At 44.1% G+C, this 23,860-nt stretch overlaps 1 protein-coding gene across 1 annotated transcript in view; it reads right to left on the bottom strand.

The window, feature by feature from the left end:
- Positions 1–1,374: 1,374 nt before the first annotated feature.
- F13A1 (coagulation factor XIII A chain) overlaps positions 1,375–23,860 on the bottom strand; it is a 165,943-nt gene continuing 143,457 nt past the window's right edge. The window contains exons 14-15 of the mRNA XM_028122918.2: positions 9,178–9,314; positions 1,375–3,085 (exon numbers count right to left, since the gene is read on the bottom strand). Of these exons, the coding sequence (XP_027978719.1) occupies positions 2,932–3,085; positions 9,178–9,314 (291 nt within the window). The 3' untranslated portion in view covers positions 1,375–2,931. The remainder of the gene's footprint in view (positions 3,086–9,177; positions 9,315–23,860) is intronic.

Genomic DNA, 23,860 nt, shown 5'->3' on the forward strand with positions numbered 1-23,860 from the left:
TGTTGGAAGAATGTTCATAAATGACAACTTTACATCTAGAATTCTGTGACTTTTGATTGCACAAACTCCATTTCCTTCCATATTATTATAAATTTGTACATCATATTTTTGTTGTTATACTGCAACTCTATGAAGAGTCTTGAAGTTGATTTTAATTCAATATTCTTAAAAACTTTGGGAGACAAAAGACGTAAAGAATATACAGTAAACCAGGGGTTGATTTCACCACTTGCTCCCATCTGCAGCTTGATTTGCCATGATGTGTGGCTTCCTAGACCTTTTTAGGTTCTTTATCAACAGGCTGGAAATAATTACATTTATTTTTTTTACAGGGTTGATGAAGTGAAATTACTTGGAAAATATGTATTCATACAATCTCTCTCTCTCTCTGTTTCTACCTATGTATCTATCTATCTATATCTATCTATCTATCCATCCATCATCTATCATCTATCTATCCATCCATCCATCCATCCATCCACCATCTATCTATCTATCATCTATCTACTTATCTCATTGTCTATCATCTATCTACCTATAGTTTTACATGTGTTGTTAAGTTTTGCTTCATATATCCCCAGAATAATCTTGTGGAAATGTAAATATTATTACCCCTCTTTGGTCACTGAAGCTATAAACACGAATAAAGATTTCTTAAGAAGCATAGAGGCCTAGCAGAGGCAGAAACTAGAATTCAGAGTCTCTGATGCTATCTGAGATTCATTGCTTGTTACCATTGCTAAAATGATTTTTAGTGTCGCGGCATTATTATACAGTGTAGAATCCCAGCTATTAGAGGGGATGGGCTGGCTCTTAGGCATGATGAATAGGTTTTATTTTGAGTGCCAACTCTAAATCAGTTGGTAATGGCTGCCTGGAGTGCTGCATTGAGGAGAATTCTGAGGCCCTATCTGAGTTGCAGTTGTTCAGTGATGTTACCATGAATGTAGGATCTCCCATACACACTTGTCATACATTTTCCGTCTTTGTTCTAAGACCACAAAGGGTGTTCATTATGATAGGTGTCCATGCTGGTTTGTCCACTGAGTCACTATAATGATTCATGAGATCATTCATGGAAAAGTACCTACAGAGATTTTGCAGTTTCTGGAAGCTGGTTTTGAACTAAATACATAAACTTCCTCCTTTGATGAATGTGGTTAATAAAATGTAAAGAGAGCAGTGAGGAAAGCTAACTGTGCATGAGTACCTATTAAAGTCATTTCCTTTAAAGGAGAAATGCTTGTTTTCCTAGCCAGGGTGGGTCATCTACTGCTAAGGAAGGGTGCTTTCTTGACCACCTGTGGTTAGTAGTATGTTGTATTGAAAATGAAGTGTTCACTTTTATGCAGATGCAAACATAATCACATTAACTTTATTTGAAGCTTTGATTACATTCTAGTTAATAAGCATATACTACATTAAGCCAGTTTAACCATATAGCAAAATGCATTTCATTTTAAAATTGAGTATTGGAAGGCTTGGCAAATGCTGGGATTATTAATTACTTAATAGAATTAGGTTTGATGCACATATGGAGGTGACCACTAACCCTCATGGATCCCTGGTGCCCAGAATAGTCTCAAAGGCTTAGAAATGTGGTTATGCAGATCAGAAAATTTCCTTCTGGCTTTTCCCACTTTGTTTTTGTTTTTGCTAAGAATCATACCCTAGGCATATCAATGGATAATTTTGATCATAAATCAGTTTTGCAAATAAATAGCAGATAGCCTTGCCTGTTGGAACCTTGGAGCATAATACAAATGGTGTCAACATCCTCTGTCATTGGGTCTGTGTTAGCATTGGCTACTTCCAAAATGGACTCTGTATTACCTTTTAGCATCTGTGTCCTGAGCTGAGGTCTCAACATGAGTGATATGAAGGACAACAGGGAATTAGTGGCTGCCCATCCTTCTACATGTCTGGCCACTAAATCTGCCAGATTCTCCAACTCATAGGGCTTGTTCTATCTCTAAAAATGTACCTGGACATCATTGTGTGAAGGAGAGGATCCCAGAGAGATAGATCTTAAAGTATATCACTAATAAAAGAGACTAATTCCTCATTTTTCCTGTCCCAAGTCAGCCTTGTTACTTTCTAGTCCTGTGGCCCCAAAAGAGTTAAAGTAAAGGATATTGGTTCCTGCTGATCAGGCCACCGTGTGACACCTCTTATAGAACGCACCATAAAACTCCATTATTTAATAGATCTGAGTATTGCACCTGCTATCTTATCTCCTCTTAGGTGATTAAGTTTCCCACAAATGCAATTTGTTAATATGGGGCCACATCTTCTCACAAGGTAAATCTGTGAAATTTGGCAGGCAGTTGCTTTGCCGCAGGTGCAAGATGAAAGACCTTGCCCTGGCTTTGCCAAGAAGAAAAATGATGTTGTTCTCAATACCTGGGAAAAATATTCTGACACAGAGAGTAGAACCTGATTCCAAAGAAAGGGGAATAGAATTCTAGGGCCCAAATCATGTGCTTCTCTCCCTTTTGGGGAGTATATTACCTCCAAAAGGCTGAGTGGGAGATCAGAGTCTTGTTTTACATGAAGCCAGGTATTGAGCAAATCCCCTTGTTAAGGGAAGTCCTCTGATATTTGGAGCTGTAGCCATTTGTGATGATAAATGATGACTTTTACTCTTATGAGCCACGAGAACTTAATTAGAGCTTAATTAAAGCTAATGCTCAGAATCTTTTGGAAGGTGGAGTGATTAAAAACTAACTTCCTATTGAATAGTCACACTGAAAAGTAGTCTCTGAAATACATGGCATGTCTACTCTGGGGCCCTGTGTAGTCCTGGCTGGGTCTTTACACCTAAGTTAAAGCAAGAGCTGACTATATTTTGCATTAGAATTTCCTTAGCCAAGACTGCAAGAGGCCCAGTCCCAGTCCCCAGACCCAGGTCCATCTCAGCCCCCTGTGCATTTAGTCAGAAGGTCGTTTTTGAATCTGCAAATCCAGCTCGCCATACACGTGTCTCAGGGAGTCACTGGTCATGCTGGCTATCAGCTTCCGACGGCCAGACACCCAGGGTCGACACACTTCTTCCCATTGCACGGTGGAGTTGGGCTGGATTTCACTGAAAGGATGGAAAAGAGAGGAAAGGTTTTACTTTCCAGAGAGGCAGATCCAGTTCCCCACCTTGATCAGGAAGCAGTGAGAACCCTTGCCTGCGGCACATGCTCTCTCTCAGTTGATGGTAGTAGAAGACAGAAGGGCTGATTTTACCAGTTCCAACCCAAAGGAGGCCCCTAGATGGGGATGTGCCTGTGACAGACCCGTTGGGTCAGGGTTCCTTCCACTTGGATGCATCAACTGGGATCTACTGCCACGCAGATGTGGTCCATCCAGTGCATGGTGAAGAAGGGCTGAGTCTCCTACCAGCCATGAGTCAACTGAAGTCTAGCTTGTCCCCCAGCCTCTGCAGTAGCCTCATGGATGTGACCAATCTCCCTTGGCTCATTTTGGGCCACTCTAGTTCCCTCCTGAATTAGACTCCTATCTGAATCCCCAGCTGCCTTTGCTGAGGTCCTGATACTCTAATTAGTTCTTGCCAATCCCTTTGGGATAGACCCTGTTCCCAGGCCCAAGATCTGGAACATAACTTTACCTGCTGCCAACTGATGGAGTATTTACATGCTTTATAATTCATAATCCTGTTTAACCACCAAATTGGGTCCCTTTGCCCATGTACCTTTCTGCTCCTCATTTGTGTCCATCCTGATAATGGGACTGGCCTTTAATGGTTCTGGTATTCTCCTCTTCCTCTGCAGCCTATGCACTGAGGTTTTCCTAAGCTTCATGGCCAAGCCCACTCCAGTGAATGACTAAGGTCAATCAGGGTTGGGGAGATTTAGGCTTCTCTGGGGTGCTTCACATATTTTACTCTATAGAAGGCTTAGGGGGAAGTTACATTCAGGTTTTACATGCATGATAGTCCCTCGAGGTAGTTACTATTTGACACACTGAATAGTTAAGAGAAATGGAGGGATAAACAAGTGAGGCAGTTTTTCCAAGATCACACAGCTGTGAATGGGCAGAGATGAGATTTGGACCCAGGTTGTTCTGATTCCCAAATCCATGCTCCTCTATAAAGATGACTTTTCTGATCACTGTGCTAGCTTTTTTTTTTTTTTTTTTATAAGCAAGACAGATGCACTTTTATTCAGTACTAAGAGCTTCTTGCTCGTATTGCTCATAGAGGATTTCTGGTCTCTGCTCTCTGATCCTCAGGGAGAGCATGTACTGGGTAACCTTGCAGGGGATCCTGGGCCAGCACTTCTCTGGGAGGACATCTGGGAGATGGAGGAAGACCACCATGAGTGCCTTAGACAGAAAAGGGACCTGTTTTCATTGGATTACTGAGGCACACCACGTCAGAATTGAAAAGGATTTAGAAATCACTTAGTCCAGCTACCTCATTTATAGGCGAGGAGGGTGAAATCCTAAGGAGCCTTATGGAATCTTCCACAGCCATAGCCTGATGACCCAGACCATGGACAAACAAAAACATGCTGGGGGACATGAAGAGTGTGCTCATGATAAGAAATGAGGAAGATGATGTGCAGAGGAATTCTGTGAACACATCCCTAGTGGAGGGTACTTCCTACTAGTACCATGGAGGGACTGAGGGACCAAAGTAGCAGGGGATGCTGTAGCTTCAGACTGGGGTGGTGGTAGGAGGGGTTACAAGGAAGGGGAAATGCCAAAGAAGGTCTGGAGTGGTTCAAAGACCTCAGCTATGTGATCCCCTATTTGCCCTTGGGGGCCAGGTCCATAGAGCATTACTTTAAACACAGCCAAAGTACAAGGAGAAATATGGGGCCACATACCTGTGCTTGACCTATTCTATATAAAGTTAGAAGCCCCAAGTTTCCTCAAATAGAGCTAAAACAATATGTATTTTAGATGGCGGTGGATGTATATCCTCTGGGGATAGAAAGGGAAAATACCCCAAATCTTTGAAATCTAGACACTAAATAAGAAATCCCTTTCAAACTCTTATACCTGTGCCCAGTGAATTGGAAAAGGCATCTAAGGCCTTGGGGACTCCTCTCTTTGGAACTGCTCCAGGCATTGACTGCCGCTGCTTGTCTAAATGTCTCAATTAATTTGGCATTTGCTAATTCTCTTCTTTATTTTTGTTCTTTATAAATGTGGTTCTATAAATTATTTTCACCCATTATATAAAAGCCAAATTGGGTGAAATACCTATATAGGTATTTTTCAAACTCAGTAAATCGATTTTATGATTCAAGGTTTGAAAAACATTGACCTCACCATGGGTTTCCTCACCTGTAAAAGGCAGACACTATAGAATATTGAATAGAGTGTGAGGGCGCCTGGGTGGCTCAGTTGGTTAAGTGTCTGCCTTTGGCTCAGGTCATGATCCCAGGGTCCTGGGACCGAGCCCCTCATCGGGCTCCCTGCTCAGCAGGGAGTCTGCTTCTCCCTCTCCCTCTCCCTGCCGCTCTGCCTACTTGTGCTCGCTTTCTCTCTCTATCAAATAAATAAATAAAATCTTAAAAAAAATGAATAGAGTGTGGAGAGAGTGGGGTGAATTACTATTTGTACTGCACTTAGAAGCATGGCAAATATGGCAATCGCCAATTGTTATTTAGTGTCATTAGTACTGTTGCTGTTGCTATACTTATTATTATTAGCACAGTCACCCTTGTGGTTGTTGCTTCCTCTGCCTGAACTCTGCAAAACAACTAGGAAAGTAAATTCCTCCTGCCTGTTTGCAGAGAAACAGTTCTCTGTCCTTAATTTACAGTGATAAATTTAATATGAATATATGTTTTAAGATATTTATTTCTCAAGTGCTGGGCAATTTTTACCCTGATCCTTTCATTCTTTCTTCCCTGGGTTCCCCAAGTGATCAATCAGAAACACTTTGCAAAATAGTTGTCTTGCTTAAGGATCTGGCCTAGGGCCATGTAATGCAGGTGACTACCTCAAATAGAAACTATAATCCCTGAGCTTCACTTCGTTATTGGCTCTTATTCATAAACCTGGCCCCATAATGATATTCACATATGTATCTCATACATGTATAGATGTCTACTCAAGACTATCATACAAAGATACTAATACATGAAAATACACATGCATGTCTAAGTATGCATTTATTTATAGATAAATATGTACAGAAAGAGAAAAGAATCACTCACCCATATTGGTAAATGGAGTAATACTGGAATAATCCTATTTGCCTGGGGATAGATGTTGTGATAAATGGTTCTCAGTTAATGTGCTGAGCTATCAAGACATGCTGGCCATTTATCATCTTGAACACACACAGGCAAATGGGATTATTATTACAATAAACTGCAACTATCTATGGGTTGTTCTCATGGGTCTAGCCCTCAGCTTCTGTCCTACTTGAGAAACTCAAAATTTAAAACAAAATCACAAAGTCGGGGAACTTTTCTCTTGAAATAACTTACTGAACCTCATCATTTTTTAAAGAGAAAAAATGAATCTGGAAGATGAATTATTTGATGTTCTGGAAGTATCAAGTGCAGAAACTTGAAAGCTGAGAGTCTGTGGGGCAGCACTTTCAAGCATCTGAGATAGGTGGGAGGTGGTGGCAGAAGGCAGGAAGGTAAATCATCTCGGAACACATTTGGCTCATATCCTGAGCAAGGAGTGAAACACCACAGCTTTCCTCATTCCTAGTTCAATTCCGTGTTCTCTAGCTCCTGCCTTCCAGGCCCCCTGTTTTGAGCTTGACACCCCTTGTCTTCTGGGGCCCTGGCAGGACTGTGGGTGGATAGGTGGGGGTAGTGATTCCCTTGACTATTCAAGATGTGTATCCTAGAAAGGAATACAGTCTTGTGAACAATTCTGCTACTACACAATTGCTCTTTTTAAGAGTCCAAGTTGTTACATGGATCTGCCACTCTTAGATCAGATCTTGGCAGCATAGGGTACCCTGGAGTGCTTATAATTATCTGACAATATGGATGTGGGTGCTGGCTGGCTCAGGTCTTGATTGTGAATGTGTGTGCTGGAGTCAGAAGGAGACAGAGAAAGTAGTGCTCTCCAAAGTCCCAAACCCACCCTAGATCGTAAATATTTTCCCTCTCAAGTTCTTTCCAATTTTTGAGAATCTCAGAGAAATAAAGCTACCCTTGTGTTGGAGAGATTCACCTCCTGGATCTGGATTCCCATAAGAGATTGAGGACCTCGCTTTCTGTTACCCATCTGCCATAGACCAAGGTGTTGGAAGTAACCGCCAATAGTACCTTAAGGAAGAGTGTGGGCAGGGCATTTGCCTTGTATCCATGTAAGGACTGGACTCTCCCATCCTTTCCATGATTCACTCCACTTTGCCCTACCCCAATGTCAGATATTAACAATAAGCACCTGGACACTCAACTCACTTAGAGCCCTATGCCTCCCAAATGGTAGGTCATTGCACCGTGTGAGGATTAATCTTTCTTCTAAAACACAGATTGTCTCTTTTCATGCACTGGCCTGTGATCAAGGTGGGATTTTTGGCACAGCCAAGGTGTACAGGTAGCAGGAGGTTCCAGTACCCTCAGATGAGGCTTCTAGGGTTACCATTTGAGAAGGAAAAAATGGATGCAGCGGGGGTCGTTTTGAAGAAGAAACGTGTTTCACTTTGCCTGAGTGATTCTTGCATCTGATTCAAGTGGGAAGGTGCGAGAAGGGGTGAGTGAGGCTGTCGTTTCTGACGAAATCAGGGCTATCACTGCTGACCTCTCCCTCTCACTTAGGATGATTTCTAATTTTTCTTTTTTTTCCTTCAACTTTCCTAGTAGCACAGGAAGGGTTGTTATGTTTTGTGCTTGCATTTTTAAAAAAGCACTCAAATTAATTTCTCTGTTGTTTATTGCATTCATGGGCAGCAGGTCTCTCTTAGACAATGGGATTGCAGAAGCTGTGAGCACTGTAATTTGAAAGGAATACAGAGAGCACTTAGTGGGCAAATTGTTCTTTAAAGGCATCCCAGAAGGGTGAAGGAGGCCTTGGCCTGGTCCCACAGATTCAGAGGGGGTAGCTTCCAGAAAGGGTGTTAGGGAGATTCCTAACATATCTCATCATCAGGCACTTTCTGAAGCCCTCCACCTCTCCTTCTCTGCTTCAGAAGTTCACCCCACAGAAAATATGCTAGATCGATTGATGCTGACAGGGACTTATTTGTGGTAAAAATGAAAATAGTAAGTCTCAAAGATTGGGATCCATTCTGGGTGTCACACTTTAAGAGAAGCACTGACAAACTGGTGTATGTGGGAAAGGTTGGGGGCAGAGCTAAAGCCATGTTAGGGGTTAGGAGAGATATAGAGAAGATGTGACAGTTGTTTGCAAACATTTGCAAGGCACCAGATGGAAGAGAGATGGGTTTTATTCTGTGCTGATCCAAGTGACAGAATTAAGATCACTGGGTAGGATCAAAAGGTAGAACTGTTTTCTAACAATGAGAGTTACCTGACTGTGAAATGGGCTGTCTTGTTGGGGGACACTCTTTGTCAGCAGAAGTCACAGAAGCTAAGAAACTATAGGGCACAATCTGACAGTGCTAGGTGTGAATGAAGCAGTCTCATTTATTTTATCATGGAGCCTGAGGTAGTCATTTGTCCCCTAGAGAACCAAGTCTGCAACTCTTTAGGCTTCCCTCTATTCTACAGAAGGCAATAGTTCTAGAGTGCTTGTGTTGGGAAATCTGGAAGGTGGGGCTGGGAAGAAAGGACCCTTGAAAAGGGACATCTTTCAGCATAATATCTGACACACACTAGGTACTCCATGGATAATAGTAGAATTGACACCTGAGGAGGTGGTATGGCAGAATGCTTGAAACTTAATTTCTGAATCAGCCACCCTGAATCTGAATCTGGGCACCTCTCTTATTAGCTGTGGAACTTGGGGCAAACCAGCCGACCTCTCAAAGCCTCTGCTACCCAAAGGGAGATGATAATAGTACCTATCTCATTAGGGTGGTTTTAAGGATTAAATGATGGAAATGACAGTCAAACCAACCCTACTTTTACCCCGTGACTCCTAAAAATGGCCAATAAGAAGGTGCAGCTTCTCAGACATGTTTATTGGGTGTTAGATGTAAGTTTGGAAAAAAACAGAGAAAGCTAAGCCTTCCCACAGTCCCATGTCACTTGTCACCTTCTCAGTCCCCACACCACCCCTTACCGGAACATCTTCCTCCTTGGCTTCATCACTCCAGGACCATCCAGGCGTATCCACACATTCCGCAGAGTTTCTTTTAGAGGATTGGTAAACTCAACTGTCACCACCATGTCAGAACCAACCATCCTGGTGCCGCGGACCTAAGGCAGAAGTGGGGGAGAATGCAGCTCATTAGCAACACATAAAACCTTTCTGCTTTCCTGTGTCCTTAGCCATATTCACTTTTGCTGGTTTTACAGAATGGTTATTTTTTGGCAATGGAACTCGTGTGATGAGGATAGCTGATTGCTTTGACTGGGGGATACCTATTGAGACAATGATGGAAAATTACTAGTTAGGATCACACTCTTTTCCTCATTATAAAAACCACCCTAATTAGAGCTCAGGTTAATAGCTATGACCACCAGCTGCTCTTTCTCAGCAGGAGGTGGAAGTGTATTTGGTGTAGCAACACATTTCCATGGTGAGGATGGCCAGGCAAATTCTGCTTCTGGACAGGACTCAGGTTTCCTGCCAGCACACGGGAGATTCCCGAGTTCAAGAGGAAGAAAACTCTCTAGGGGGCTTGAGCCTTCTTCCTTTTAGACACACTAGAAAGAAATATGGCCAAAGAGGGAGTCATTACTGTGGAACTTGAAGAAAAAGAATCTGGATACGAAAATAAGCTAAAAAAAAAAAAAAAAAAAAAAAGACTTTTCATCTGCAGTTACAACATCTGAGTCCAGGAGAGTGTAAGGTCCTTTGTTGGCAAGTTTATCTATGACAAGTCTCAGAAGTATTGGGTATTTGGCAAAGCATCTCATGAGGTGGCTAGAGTCCAGTGTCAGTTCGGCACTTACTAGTAGTGGGGCCTCAGGTGACTTACTCAACCTTTTTGAGATTTAGTTTCCTGTTTCTAAGACTGGACTGACATTCCTATGGGGTCATCAATGTGAAATGCTATTATTATTTGCTCTTAGGCTGTGATTACTAGGTTCTAGGAATGGAATGCTCTCCCAACACCAACACAATGAGCTAGAAAATGGCCATGTGTTCTGGGGTTTGTTTGTTTAGAAGATATGTGTGCCGAATGGATGGATCTGAATAAGCTCTACATAACTTGGGAGCAAGATAATAATAATAGTTCTTACCTCAAAAAGAAAAGGGTAGAATGGGATAATGCATATAAAGCAACAAATACACTGTAGGACACAAGGCAAAAGCTCCATACCTCATAGCCTATACTGTTTTTGGAATAGCAATGCTCGAGGTAGTTTGTTTTATTCACCTTATATTTTAGTGCACTTTCAACTCCAATATCTAGCCAGTGCCCAGCAAATATTTGTGAAATCAGGTTAACTGCTTCACAATGGAATTTATTGACTGAGTTTCCTATGTAACAACTTGGTCATTCTTATACCCTATTTCTTTAAGTGGCATATACTATAGAAAAAATCATAGGAAATGAAACTTTCTTATGAACAGAGGGAAGGAGGAAGGACAATTCCCAGAGAAAAAGACTCTCACTTACTGACTTTGCAGTAAAGAACAAATCTTCATGGGCTTTACTCTTTAAGACACGATTTGTGTCTATATTTATGTCTATGGAATTTTAAAAATCTATGAGAAAAATGAAAATTGCAGCCAATTCTCCACGTTTATTACATTCAAATTAATACCTGTTCGGTGGGATGAGGGACTGCTGGGGTCACAGGGATCAGGGGTGGAGCAGACAATGATCATAGTGCTGACCATAGCAGGTGTCATCAAGAGAGCACAGACTGTAGGCCAAACGGTTTGTCCAGCGCTTTGCCCGTGGTCTTCAGCCTGCCATGCATACAGAGTCCCCTGGGGAACTTTAAAATCATTGAAGTCTAGGCCCACTCCCAAGCAATTAGCTCAGAACCTCAGGTGGAGCCTGTAATAAGTTTATTTTAAGCACCCCGTTGATTTCTAGGAGACAACTTAGAAAACTGCTCCCCAGGTGAAAATCTCTGATGCAGACAAAACATTTAGAAGACAGGCTGAAATTTTCACTTTCTTTCCAGATGTGCTGACTCTATCAATATATATGTTGGAAGTAGAGGAGTGCATTATTAGAATACTCTGAGTACTCTTGGTTTAATTTTCAAGTGTGGCCAACATATTTTTCCTAAGTTGGAAAACAATTTCAGAACACTTTTAGATTTTTAAAAATATAAAGATAATGTTTACAAAAACTGCCTGAATTGAAGAAGCTGGGGCTGCTTTAGAGATGCTATTGGTAAAAGTCTGATCACTTTAATTTCATGAGGGGGCTCCAATATTTTGGAGCCATCTGCTGTCTTCATGGCATGCTATTACAGGTATGGACAGAAGCCCCTTATAAAAATCTGGTAATAGCTACTGACCCTTCCTCAACACAGACACACACAGTGACAAATACAAGATACATACACCTCTCACGTGTGGTTTTAGGGGATTCATTAGAGACCCAGAAGATCTATCCATGGACCTCCCAGGCTCATGGGCTCCAGGTGAAGAATGATTTCCATATATGGCAAGGCTATAGCTCTACAGGAAGATTCCTGCACTGTGGAAAGCAAAGTGTACCCTTCCAGGTCACTTTTGACAGTTCTGGGAAAATTTAGTGTTTGGAAGGCTGGCCTCTGTGCCTGGGTCTTCATGGACAGGCTTTAGATCTGGCCATGATTTAAAGATTAAGCCTTCTCACGTAACTTCATGCATCATGCCTAACCAGTTTCCCTTCAGATGTTATCTTTGTAGCCAGCTGCTTCCATGGGCGTGGAAATATTCCCTGGGTGTGTAAATAGTCCCTGGGATTCCCCGATCCTCAGTGGGCAGGAGGCCACTGATGCAGATGATGCAGGAGGCCCTGGAGAGGTGGGAGGATGAAGGAAGAGGTCTCTTTTCAGGTTGTAGAGTGTTTCTTTTGCAATTAACAAAGACTCAGTGTCCCTTTCCTGACATTCATCTCCTGCACCCAGAATGTAAACTTCCTTTGCCTGACTACTGAGATGCTAATGAACCCTAGAGACTCAAACCAAGCCAAACATGAAAGTCTGCCTAACATTTAACATCCTTGTTTTCTGTGTAGGGAAACTAAGCGGAGGTATTTTCCTCCCTTCTTTTGAGGAAAATGGACATAGTATTCTCACAGTATGTGTTGATTTAAGTGAGGCGCCATGCTATGGTATCTGCCAAATGCTGAGAAGACCATTGTGGATGAAAATGTCCAAATCTAATTCTTTAAGAAATCTGCACTGTTCCCTTTTCTTTAATGCTGTAAAAATAATTCCATATCATTGTCGTTATATTTCTGAACTTCTCACTCTTGTAAAAAGTTAAACAAAGGGAAGCTTGAACAATCTAGAGAAGGCTAGGTCAGGAAGAAACTTTTATGTGTACTCACTTCTGAGAAGAGTAGCCATTACTCAGGCCAGAGAAAAGGATAAAGTGTATGTCATTCTTCATGACATCAAAGTCTCTTCCATGTGTTTGATGGTCCTTATTGTTTTCAATGTTCCATTTAAATTATCTGTTTTTATTTTTTAAAAAGATTTTATTTATTTATTTGTCAGAGAGACAGAGCACAAGCAGGGGGAGTGGCAGGCAGAGGGAGAAGCAGACTCCCTGCTGAGCAAGGAGCCCAATGCGGGACTCGATTCCTGGACCCTGGGATCATGACCTGAGCTGAAGGCAGACGCTTAACAGACTGAGCCACCCAGATGTCCCTAAAATATCTGTTTTTAAATATTGACATAGAATATGATGCTCTCCAAGTTAAACCTTCACCAATACCAACATACTGAGTTCTTGTCTTTTGTATGACTTCATGATAAATAGCAATTATTTTGATTCTTTGGTGAACAAGAAAGTCACTGTTGTGCGCACACACACACACACACACACACACACACGTAAATTTTGGAAGCAATTACTTTTCAGGAAATCACAAGATCTCTTCCATGGAGTATATGCTTTGTAATATGCATACCTGTGTTCAAAATTGAAACTGAAATGAAGGAAAAAAGTTTGAGAAAGAATGAATTTAGTTGGTAATTTAATTCACATGATTTAATAGTTCACCTCACAGCCCTTACTTCAAGTGCCATCAATAACGTATTACATGTATTACTGGAAAATAAATTTGTTTCTCCTCTCTAGCCTTGCTGGGAAGAAGTAGTTTCTTATTCGTGAACTGTGCTCACATACCAGCACCACCACTGCTTCCAGCTAACTCATTTAGTTTAGCAGTTAGTACATATACTAATGGTTTTACGGTAATCAGGTCATGTTCCAAGTCTGCACCGTCCAGTGTGGTAGCCACTGGCCACGTGTGGCTACTTAAATTAAATTAAATTAAAAATTCGGTCCTTAATTATACTAGCTACATTTCAGGTATGCAATAACTACCTGTGGCTAGTGGCTATGATATTGGACAGTGCAGATTTAGAATATTGCCATAATCATAGGAAGTTCTATTGGTCAATGCTGTTAAGTGATTTACTTATATTGATTATTTAATCCTCACAACCCTATGAGGTAGATACTACGAGTCTTTGTTTTCCGGAGGAAATTGAGGCGCAGGGAAGCGAAGTAACTCGTTCAAGTTCACATGAATATTAAGTAAGGGAAGTAAGATTGAATGCAGATCTGCTGCCAGTCATTGCTTAATCACACCCCCTACACGGACTCTGGTAGCTGTGATAATAGCACCTCGCATTATTTTTAGCATTTCCTTAGTAATGCAGGCATCCTGCTCACTCTTTACTTACATTATCTTGTTTCATCTTCCTTACAGCTCTCCTTATGGGCTTGGGGGCAACATTATCATTATCTTCATTCAACTGATGTCAGTCTGACACTTAGAAGATAATCAAAGGACCCAAGTTACAGAGCTAGTAAACTGGTAGAACTCAGATACGAATCTAGGTCTTTCTGACTCCAAAACATTCCTCTTTAAACCCTACATACACTGTCATCTCTGACAGCAGAAAGGCAAAAATAGTAACTTTTTTTTGATGGAAGTCGCTTCTTTATTTTCCGAAATCTGCTGATGAAATCATTCACAGTATTACCTTACGTTACCATTAAACTTCCAGGTAAGCACAATGATTATAACTTAACCCTGAACTAAATTTGAAAATATATGTATAACCCAACTCTTTGTCTTTGACTTCATGGGGGAAAGAATCCGATTCCTATGCCAGAGTAAAATGTGACAAGGTAGGCTTGGGGCCTTGATAAATTACTTGACGATAATAGGATTTTCTATTTAAGGTAAAGATAGAAATATCATTTTAGAAAATACCCAGTTGCCTAAACAGAGTGGGATCATATGAGGGTAGATAAGACTCATTATTCTTGATGTTTTACTGTGTGTCTGTGTTTCTTTTTTAAGATTAAAAATTAGCAAATGGGAAATATATAGAGAGAGAAAATTGTGTTTTAAGCACCACAGTTAGCAGTGATTTCTCATTTTCATTTTCAAATACAGGTTGTTCAGTAGCTGTGCTGAGCAGGGAGGTGCAAATGCACACTTTATAGTGGCAGGGCTCACTCAGAGACATCATCTAGGACGTGCTCTCCCAGCTGAAGGAGCATATCCATGGTCTGCTCCTCTGTGACAAACAGCCATGAATGGGCAGAGAGTCAGCTACCCGAGCATGTAAAGCCATGGCTGGTGGTGTCCCACCTGGGACCCTTTGAGGATACATAGGCTACACCTGCTCAGAGCCCCTCACGATGGGACCTCATAGACTGATGTCTTTGTTTTTCTCCACAGATTGAGAAGACAGTGCCGAGGGGGACAACCGCAGTGGGTAGGACACAGAATGTGACCATGGTGGGGGGGCGCTGAGGGAGTGTTGGACTCAGGGTGTAGAGACCGGGGGCTGCCGCTGTGTGTCCTCGGATCAAGTTGTTTGAACTCTCTGGGCCTTGGTTCCCCATGTGGTTATTGGGAGGATATGTGAAACCATCTGGCAGAACATCTGAAACATAGCATTTATTGAATCTAAATGCAATTGATGTTTAAAGGGAGAATCTTATGTTGCCAGCATGACCATGAAAACCTCCTCACCTAGAAGTTCACTTCTGCGGAATGACTTGGTTATGGTTTCTCGGGTACTGGAGTAGAGAGCCACAAGGAGAGAAGTTGCCAGCCTCCACCAACACTTGAAAGAGAAGTGGAGAAGCCCAGGTCCCCATGCCCCTGTCCCAGCCTCCCTGGGGACTTATGGTCCTGGTGGTCCAGACATGTGACAGAGTCATGGAGAACCCAAGGGAGGTTGGGACGGATAAATGTGCTTGGATGGAGACATGGGAGGGTTCTACGGGTCAGGGTTCAGGGGACAGTTAGAACACAGTCTTTGTTTTCACTTCTTGCCCGGCTGGAAAGTTTCAGATGTTTAGGCTGTCACAGAGCAAAATAATTTACCCAGTAGCTGTCATGGGGGCACTCATTTCTCAAGTGGTTTCCCAGTTTTACCTTCCCCTCCAGGATAGAAGCATATGAATTAGGATGTTAGAGGAGCAGGGCTCAGACACTCCCCACAGCAGTCCTCTGCTTTGCTCTACTCTGGTTAAAATAGGGGCTTTAGGGAGCACGGGCAGAGGGGGAATGAAGAGGATTCTGAACTTAACCTCAGTAAGATTGGTGAGTTCCTGTGAAGAAAAACCAATAGTGTTTCAAGTCAGAGCAGATGTGGATATGGAGCCAATGCTGGGGTTTATCTGTGCAAGTTAGGCAAGGGCACCCCTTTTTTTGGGGTGGACGCTGCTCCCTGCATGGTGTGGCTGGTGGTGAATGGGCTGGATTTGGTCCCCTCTCAGCCTCCCGCATCCCCAAGCTGGGTGCAGTCTGCACCAGTGTAGGTGTTGACCTGGAGTGGGGCCTGCCCAGAGGAAGATCCCAGTACTGTCCCGGGGTGGAGGGCCGCGGGGACATTTCCTGTGTGACCTGTGTGGTCCTCAAGGCTGCAAGCCCAGCGGACATTCTGCCTGTTGATTTCTATGAATCACCTCCCTTCGTAGGCCCTGTATGCACTGCAGCCAACCCATGTTAGAACAGAGAGAGAGCACTTCTGGAGCTGACCTAGGCAGCCACTGCTAGAAGGGAAATCAGCAGTCTCTCCCCATTTCAGAGAAAAAGTCAATAAAAATGTTCTAGGTGTTGAGTTTTTCTCTGGTATTTTTTTTTTAAAGCATTTGCTACACATTATTTTACAGAGTGCACACCAAATAACTAGTTGTTGAATGAACTGAATACATGAATGTATAAATGAGTGAGTGGATGAAAGGAAGGAAGCAAAGGGAAGAAAACTCTCAGCCAACAGAACAAATAAGCAAGGAGCACATGCATGTTATCATCTTGCTCACACCGCTCTTGGCCAACACCTAGTGGGGACTGGGCCCACCTTGGGGTGGGAAGAGGCAGTGAGGAAGGTCAAAATGGTATCAAAAAAAGCTTGGAAACTGTCAATTGTTTTCATTTTAAATGTTTAAATAATTATTATTTTTTTAATTTGGGGGCACCTGTGTGTTCATGGTTGTAATTAAATTTGTTTTTTAAATTTTAAGGTTTTATTCTAATTCCAGTTAGTTAACATACGGTGTGATACTAGTTTCAGGTGCACAGTGTAGTGATTCAAAACTGCCACACATCACCCAGTGCTCATCACGACAAGTGCACTCCTTAATCCCCTCCACCTGTTTCACCCATCCCCCCCATTCCCTCCCCTCTGGTAACCATCAGCTTGTTCTCTATAGATAAGAGTCTGTTTTTAAGTTTGTCTCTCTCTCTCTCTCTTATTTTTTTTCCTTTGCTTGTTTGTTTTGTTTCTAAAATTCCACAGGAGTGAAATCATATGGTATTTGTTTTTCTCTGACTTATTTCACTCATATTCTCTAGCTCCACCAATATCATTGCAAATAGCAAGATTTCCTTCTTTTTATGGCTGAATAATATCCCATTATATACACATACACACACACCACACCACATCCACGACTTCTTTATCCATTCATCAATCAATGGACACTTGGGCTGCTTCTGTATCGTGGCTATTGTCAATCATGCTGCTATAAACATCGGGATCATAGTTGTGATTTTTTTAAATCACATGCGTAGACAGTGGTTATGTTTTCTCTTTCGCAAAATTGTCCCTAGTTCATATGAGAAAATTAGTTCTATTGCTGTTTTGTGCTGTTCTATAAAGGCTGCAGGACATGTTCCGCATGACAATACTAAAGAGCTCTTTTAGAATGGCACTTGGAAGAGTTTATTTCCCAGATCCTGAATGGAGGTCATCTGAGGAACATGTGAATGCCTCTTCTCTCTCAGTCTCACGCCAGGCACTTTAAGAGTGGTCTCCCTCCCATGAGGGTTCCACAGGGAACAGAACACACACTGCACACCCCGTGGTCAGAGTCTATGCCACTAGGTGAGGTTACGTTTGTTATAGACCAGAGGGCCACATGCTACCCTAAGCAATTCTCAGGGGTGTGCCAGTTGGATTTGCAGGCACAGATTGGACCAGGCAGGGAGGGAGGCAGGGGACATTTATCAGCAACTACCAGCTCCTGGTGTGGGCTAATCATTCTCACAAGCATCACTGATGTTAATGCTCACAACTTTGAGTTTTGCATGTGATTGTATTGAATAATAAGAGTAATAATTATTAGCATGTTATTCATTCTGCAAAAGGGGATGCAGAAGTTCAGAGAGAAGATGTGTGTGAGGCAGACGGAGAGAAAGAAAGAGGGGGGAGAGGAGCAGGAGGAGAGAAAGCAAGATGGTGGCTGGCGTGAGTGAGTGAGTACGTACCATGATTACCGTAGGTTCTTGCTAGATTCTTTATTGGGATTATTTCAGTGATCCTTCCCAGAAACCCAACCAGGCCAGTACTCTTACTGGATCCATTTTACATAGGAGGGGGTTGGGTAATTAGCCCAAAACAGCCCATGTAGGATTATGAACTCAGGAGGTCCGACTCCAGCCACTGAAGCCACTACGTTGTTCCACCTCTTTGTAGAAGGGACTGCTGGTGTCCCTCCCAGTGTTCTTACTCTAGCTGGCTAGAGAACCTGAAAACCGAAGCCTTCACTGCCAACTGGCAGTGGGAGAAACCCACCAGAACACTGTTTCCATGTTATACATTGCAGATTGCAAGCAAGTAAGTCTCTAGCCTGGAGATCAGCTGAATTCCCTCCACGTCCCCATTCCCTCCAAAAAGTAGCTGTTCACTAAAAATCAAAACAGTGAAGTCTTTTCTTGATTTACAGCATCTTACAACTAACAACACTTGAGAAAAACTCTATGTCTGATTTTAATAAAACATACTTTTCTCATCAAAATATTTTGATAGCACAGATAAAGAGATGCGTGCTCATTAAAGTTTAATGAGTGTCTCTCCCTGCCATTTTCCACATGAGGATCATACAGTATGACTCATGCATGGTGGGTGCCAGGAACAGTTAACTGGGGGCACAATTTAAACCAGTCTCAATCTTTGTTTTCCCGGGGACAAAGGCAGCCCCAGACAGGGTCCATTAGAGTGTAAGTACATGTCTGCTGACCTAACTGCTTGGTTGACAGTGACATGGGTTCAGACGGGTGAACCCAATATTGCTCCTGGTTGACCTTTATTTGCTCTAAAAAGGGAGCATGGTAAGGACAGGGGCACACCAGCTGCCGGGCCACTCCAGTCCCAAGGCTAAACTGGGGAGTCCCAGAAGAGGGCAGTGCCTTGGACAGAGGTTTATCTTCACTAGTCTCCTGCTGCCTGCCTCACCTCTAGCCAGGGCAGGTTTTCTAGCTCTTTCCGCAGGCTGTCTACCTCTCTCCTTGCCTTTGCTCACACTTTCTCCTGGCCTCTGGAGTGGTCTCTGCACCCATGTCTGCAGCTTGAGATGTTATCCATTCATTGAGGATCGTCTACTGTTCTACCACCTTGAGTTTTGGTGCCTTGACCTGATGTGATATCTCCTCCCTTGAAGAGCACAGACCCTCTGTTAAGGCAGGCACTTTCCATGGAAGTTTCCATGTGAGAGCAATGTAGCCTCGCGGTTATCTGCACAGACTTCCAGTGAGAAAGACTCCACTCCTTCCCTGACCAGCACGTGATCATGGGCAAGTCGCTCATGGACAGAATAGTGACCATACTAACAACGGCCACCAGACGCTCAGTGTTTACTGTGTATCGGGCATTAGGTATTCATCAGCTCATCATATACTCACAACAACCTATGAGGTGAGTATGGCGATTTTGCAGATGAGGAAACAGAAGCTATGAGAGATTCAGTGATGTGTCCAGGCTCACACGCATGAGAAAGTAGGCTTTGATCTCAGAGCGTTTGGTCCCAGAGCCCATGGTTTTTTGTTTTTTGTTTTTTTTTAATTAATTATTTTAATTTATTTTTTATTTTTTAATTTTATTATGTTATGTTAGTCACCATACATTACATCATTAGTTTTTGATGTAGTGTTCCATGCTTCATTGTTTGCGTATAACACCCAGTGCTCCATGCAATACGTGCCCCCCTTAATACGTGCCCTCCTTAATACCCATCACCGGACTAACCCATCCCCCCACCCGCCCTCCCCTCTAAAACCCTCAGTTTGTTTCTCAGAGTTCATAGTCTCTCATGGTTCATCTCCCCCTCCGATGTCTTCCCCTTCATTTTTCCCTTCCTACTATCTTCTTCTTCTTCTTCTTCTTTGTTTTTTTAACATATAATGTATTATTTGTTTCAGAGGTAGAGGTCTGTGATTCATCAGTCTTACACAAAACAAACAGCACTCACCATAGCACATACCCTCCCCAATGTCTATCACCCAGCCACCCGATCCCTCCCACCCCCCCCCCCACCACTCCAGCAACCCTCAGTTTGTTTCCTGAGATTAAGAATTCCTCATATCAGTGAGGTCATATGATACATGTCTTTCTCTGATTGACTTATTTCACTTAGTATAATACCCTCTGGTTCCATCTATATCGTTGCAAATGACAAGATTTCATTTTTTTTTTTTTTTTTTGATGGCTGCATAACCCAGAGCCCATGTTTTTGATCGTGATGTTACCACCCACTCGGGTCTCTGTTTTCTCATCTGTAAAATGGGGACAGCAATAATACCCACCTCTAGGATGGTCACAAGGACTAACTAAGATAATACAAGAGAAGTACAATAATCTAGAGCTCAATGGCTCCTAGCTGCTGTCATTGTCATCACCATGTGCTGGTCTTACTCTTCTCCTGCCCCCAAATGAAGGGTGGGATGGTCACATCCTCCTAACCCTTCATCTCTCACGCAGAGTCACCCTGTGCCCAGCACATTCCTCACAGCGACCTCGAGAGGGTCTGTCCACTGTGGGCCTGGCCTAGGCTCAAAGAGATTGACAACGGGTTCTAGCTTCTTCTTAGAATTTGGGGACATGCACCTAGGTAACGGTGGACCCCTGAGCCATTGTGCTTTTGTGCTTTCATGGCCTTTACCTCCTTGACAACTCCTGCTTTAGACAAGTTATTCAACCCCTCTCCCGGAGTTCTCCTGAGCCAAGATCATCATAACCTTCTCTTTCTCCTCTCCTCTCACTCCCCCCTTCCCTCCCCTCCCCTCCTCTCCCCTCTGCTCCCCCTTCCCTCTCCCTTTCTACCCCTTCCTTCTCTCTTCTCCCTCCCTTGCTCCCTTCTCCTCTTCCTCTTCTTTCCTCTCCCCCTCATTCCCCCCTCCTCTATCCTTCCTCCATCTTCTCCTCCCCCTCCCCGCTTCCCCTCTTCCTCCTCCTCCCTACTCTGCCCCTCTCCTCTTCTCTCCTCCCTCCATCCCGCTCCTCCCCTCCACTTCCTTCCTCTCCTCTCCCCTTCCTCCTCTCCTCTCCTCCACCATCTTCCCTCTCCTCTCCTCTCCTCTCCCCTTCCTCCTCTCCTCTCCCCTTCCTCCTCTCCTCCACCATCTTCCCTCTCCTCTCCTCTCCTCTCCCCTTCCTCCTCTCCTCCACCATCTTCCCTCTCCTCTCCTCTCCTCTCCCCTTCCTCCTCTCCTCCACCATCTTCCCTCTCCTCTCCTCTCCCCTTCCTCCTCTCCTCTACCATCTTCCCTCTCCTCTCCTCTCCTCTCCCCTTCCTCCTCTCCTCTACCACCTTCCCTCTCCTCTCCTCTCCTCCACCATCTTCCCTCTCCTCCACCATCTTCCCTCTCCTCTCCTCTCCTCTCCTCCACCACCTTCCCTCTCCTCTCCTCTCCTCCACCATCTTCCCTCTCCTCCACCATCTTCCCTTTCCTCTCCTCTCTCCTTCCTCCTCTCCTCCACCATCTTCCCTCTCCTCTCCTCTCCTCCACCACCTTCCCTCTCCTTTCCTCTCCTCCACCATCTTCCCTCTCCTCTCCTCTCCTCCACCATCTTCCCTCTCCTCCACCATCTTCCCTCTCCTCTCCTCTCTCCTTCCTCCTCTCCTCCACCATCTTCCCTCTCCTCTCCTCTCCTCTCCCCTTCCTCCTCTCCTCCACCATCTTCCCTCTCCTCTCCTCTCCCCTTCCTCCTCTCCTCTACCATCTTCCCTCTCCTCTCCTCTCCTCCACCACCTTCCCTCTCCTTTCCTCTCCTCTCCTCCACCATCTTCCCTCTCCTCTCCTCTCCTCCACCACCTTCCCTCTCCTCTCCTCTCCTCCACCATCTTCCCTCTCCTCCACCATCTTCCCTCTCCTCTCCTCTCCTCCACCATCTTCCCTCTCCTCTCCTCTCCTCCACCATCTTCCCTCTCCTCTCCTCTCTCCTTCCTCCTCTCCTCCACCATCTTCCCTCTCCTCTCCCTGATTCCCCCCTCCCCTCTTTTTCTGTGTCCTCTTTCCCTCTCTCAGTCACTCTCAGGACAATCAAATCTCCTGTAGGCCAAGCAGCATCCCAGGTCCCTGGCCCAGGAGCCAGAGTTTCTGGAACCAGAGCCCCTCACAGCTCGGTGACATCTGGGTGGCTTTTAGGGTGTGAGGTGCTTTATCCAGGAGCACCTCTTCCCTTGCTTGGATTTAGTTCATCCCTGGGGTTGGCATGATTAATGAGGTTAGTGGTTTAGGGGTAGCTGAGGTGAGGATACTCCTGCCTCCTTTCCTGAACAAACAACACTGGACAGGAGCCAGGTTTTCCCGGTCAAATGGTCCTACCTCTAAATAAATTTCCTCCAAGAACAGCATCTCCCATACCTTTACGGAAATAAAAACTAAGAAAAAAACAAAACAAAACCCATAACTCTTTTAAAGGACACTTGCCCTTCCCCAGGTCACTCAACTTGTGGCAGAGGGCATTTCCATTCTGCCCCAGGGGAATTTCACTGCTCTTTAAGGAAACCCAGAAGACAACTAACAAATAGTGCTTCACATAAATAATGTCTAAAAGATGAAAGGTATTAGTTTCCTTTATACATCCAGTTTATTGTCAGTGGTGCAATTAAATTCTATCTTAGGCTGTGGCTGGAGCATCCCACAGCTTGGAGGGGCTCTCTCCTGAGCCCTTCACAGGGACAGGGCGTTGGTTCCTAATGAAGCGGAGCAGGCGGGCCCCACCTCCAGTGGGACAGGTCTCCCAGGGAGCACCTGCCATTGGCGGGGGGGGGGGGGGCGGCCTGGTTCCGGTACCAGCACCTTATGCTAGCGAATGCATGTTCTTATAGCACTGATGGGCCCTCTGGAGGAGCCCCATGCCACCCTCCATTTGCAGTTGTTTCCTGTTCTGCCTGCAGAACCTGCACGACATCACTGTTCGATTATCTTCTAAGGCCTCTTGTGTGGATGGCGCTGTGATGGGCCATGGGCGGGGCCTGAGGGGGGAAGGCCTCGGGATGACTTAAGCCTTTCTCAAAATGAAGGACCTGGGCTCTCTGTCTCTATGGGCACGACCTGTGTGTGTTTGCGTAAGCCTCGCCCTGGGGTGACTCATAACATGGCCGTCCTCAAGTGCCATGTGCACAGCGCTAGACCCATTGGCAGCTGCCTTGCTGAGTGCTCCATGACAGTCATTAGCTTTACAAATGATTCACAGCAAATGGTTCATAAGACCCAGGGCTTACTGTCCCCCGACCCCTGCCACCTCTGGGGGCATTTAAAATATGCGCAACTTGGTAAACTTTGATGATCACCTTAGAAGAATGAAGCTTAAGATCTGTGCTAATGCTTTTAATCACTTTTAGAAAAAAAGATCTCCAGCAACTTGAGAAGGCCTCTAATCCCTGGGTAAGGCTGACATAAGGTTATCATACCCCAAGGACATGGACGGAGGCCTGGGTTTCTGCTCACAGGACAAGAAGGTGTCTCAGGATGTGGCTACAGATGCTGCCAGTGCTCCCCAAAAGAGGGAGCAAACAAGTTGCCATATTTGTCTTCCATTTCCATCCATTCTCTGCCCTCCTCTGCCAAGTTTCTTTGAACCATTTGGGCAGAGATTTCTGGTGGTAAATGGAGACACAAATAAAAACTACTAGCCAAACAGGCAAAATAACCCTATGGTGATAGAAGTCAGAAAGATGGTTATCTTCGTGATGGAGGAAGGGATTATTGACTGGAAAAGGCATGAGGGAGCTTTCTGGAGTGTTGGGACTTCTCTGTGTCTTCATCTGGCTGGTGGTTGCAAGACATCTGTGTATATACAAACTCGCTGTCACCAAGCTGACATCTCAGTGAGGGCATCCTACTGTATACAGTTAGATCTCA

The sequence above is a fragment of the Eumetopias jubatus genome, unplaced genomic scaffold (assembly GCF_037043125.1).
Source record: "Eumetopias jubatus isolate StellerSeaLion01/CBP00866 unplaced genomic scaffold, mEumJub1_p1.0 scaffold_6, whole genome shotgun sequence".
Lineage (NCBI taxonomy): Eukaryota > Metazoa > Chordata > Mammalia > Carnivora > Otariidae > Eumetopias > Eumetopias jubatus.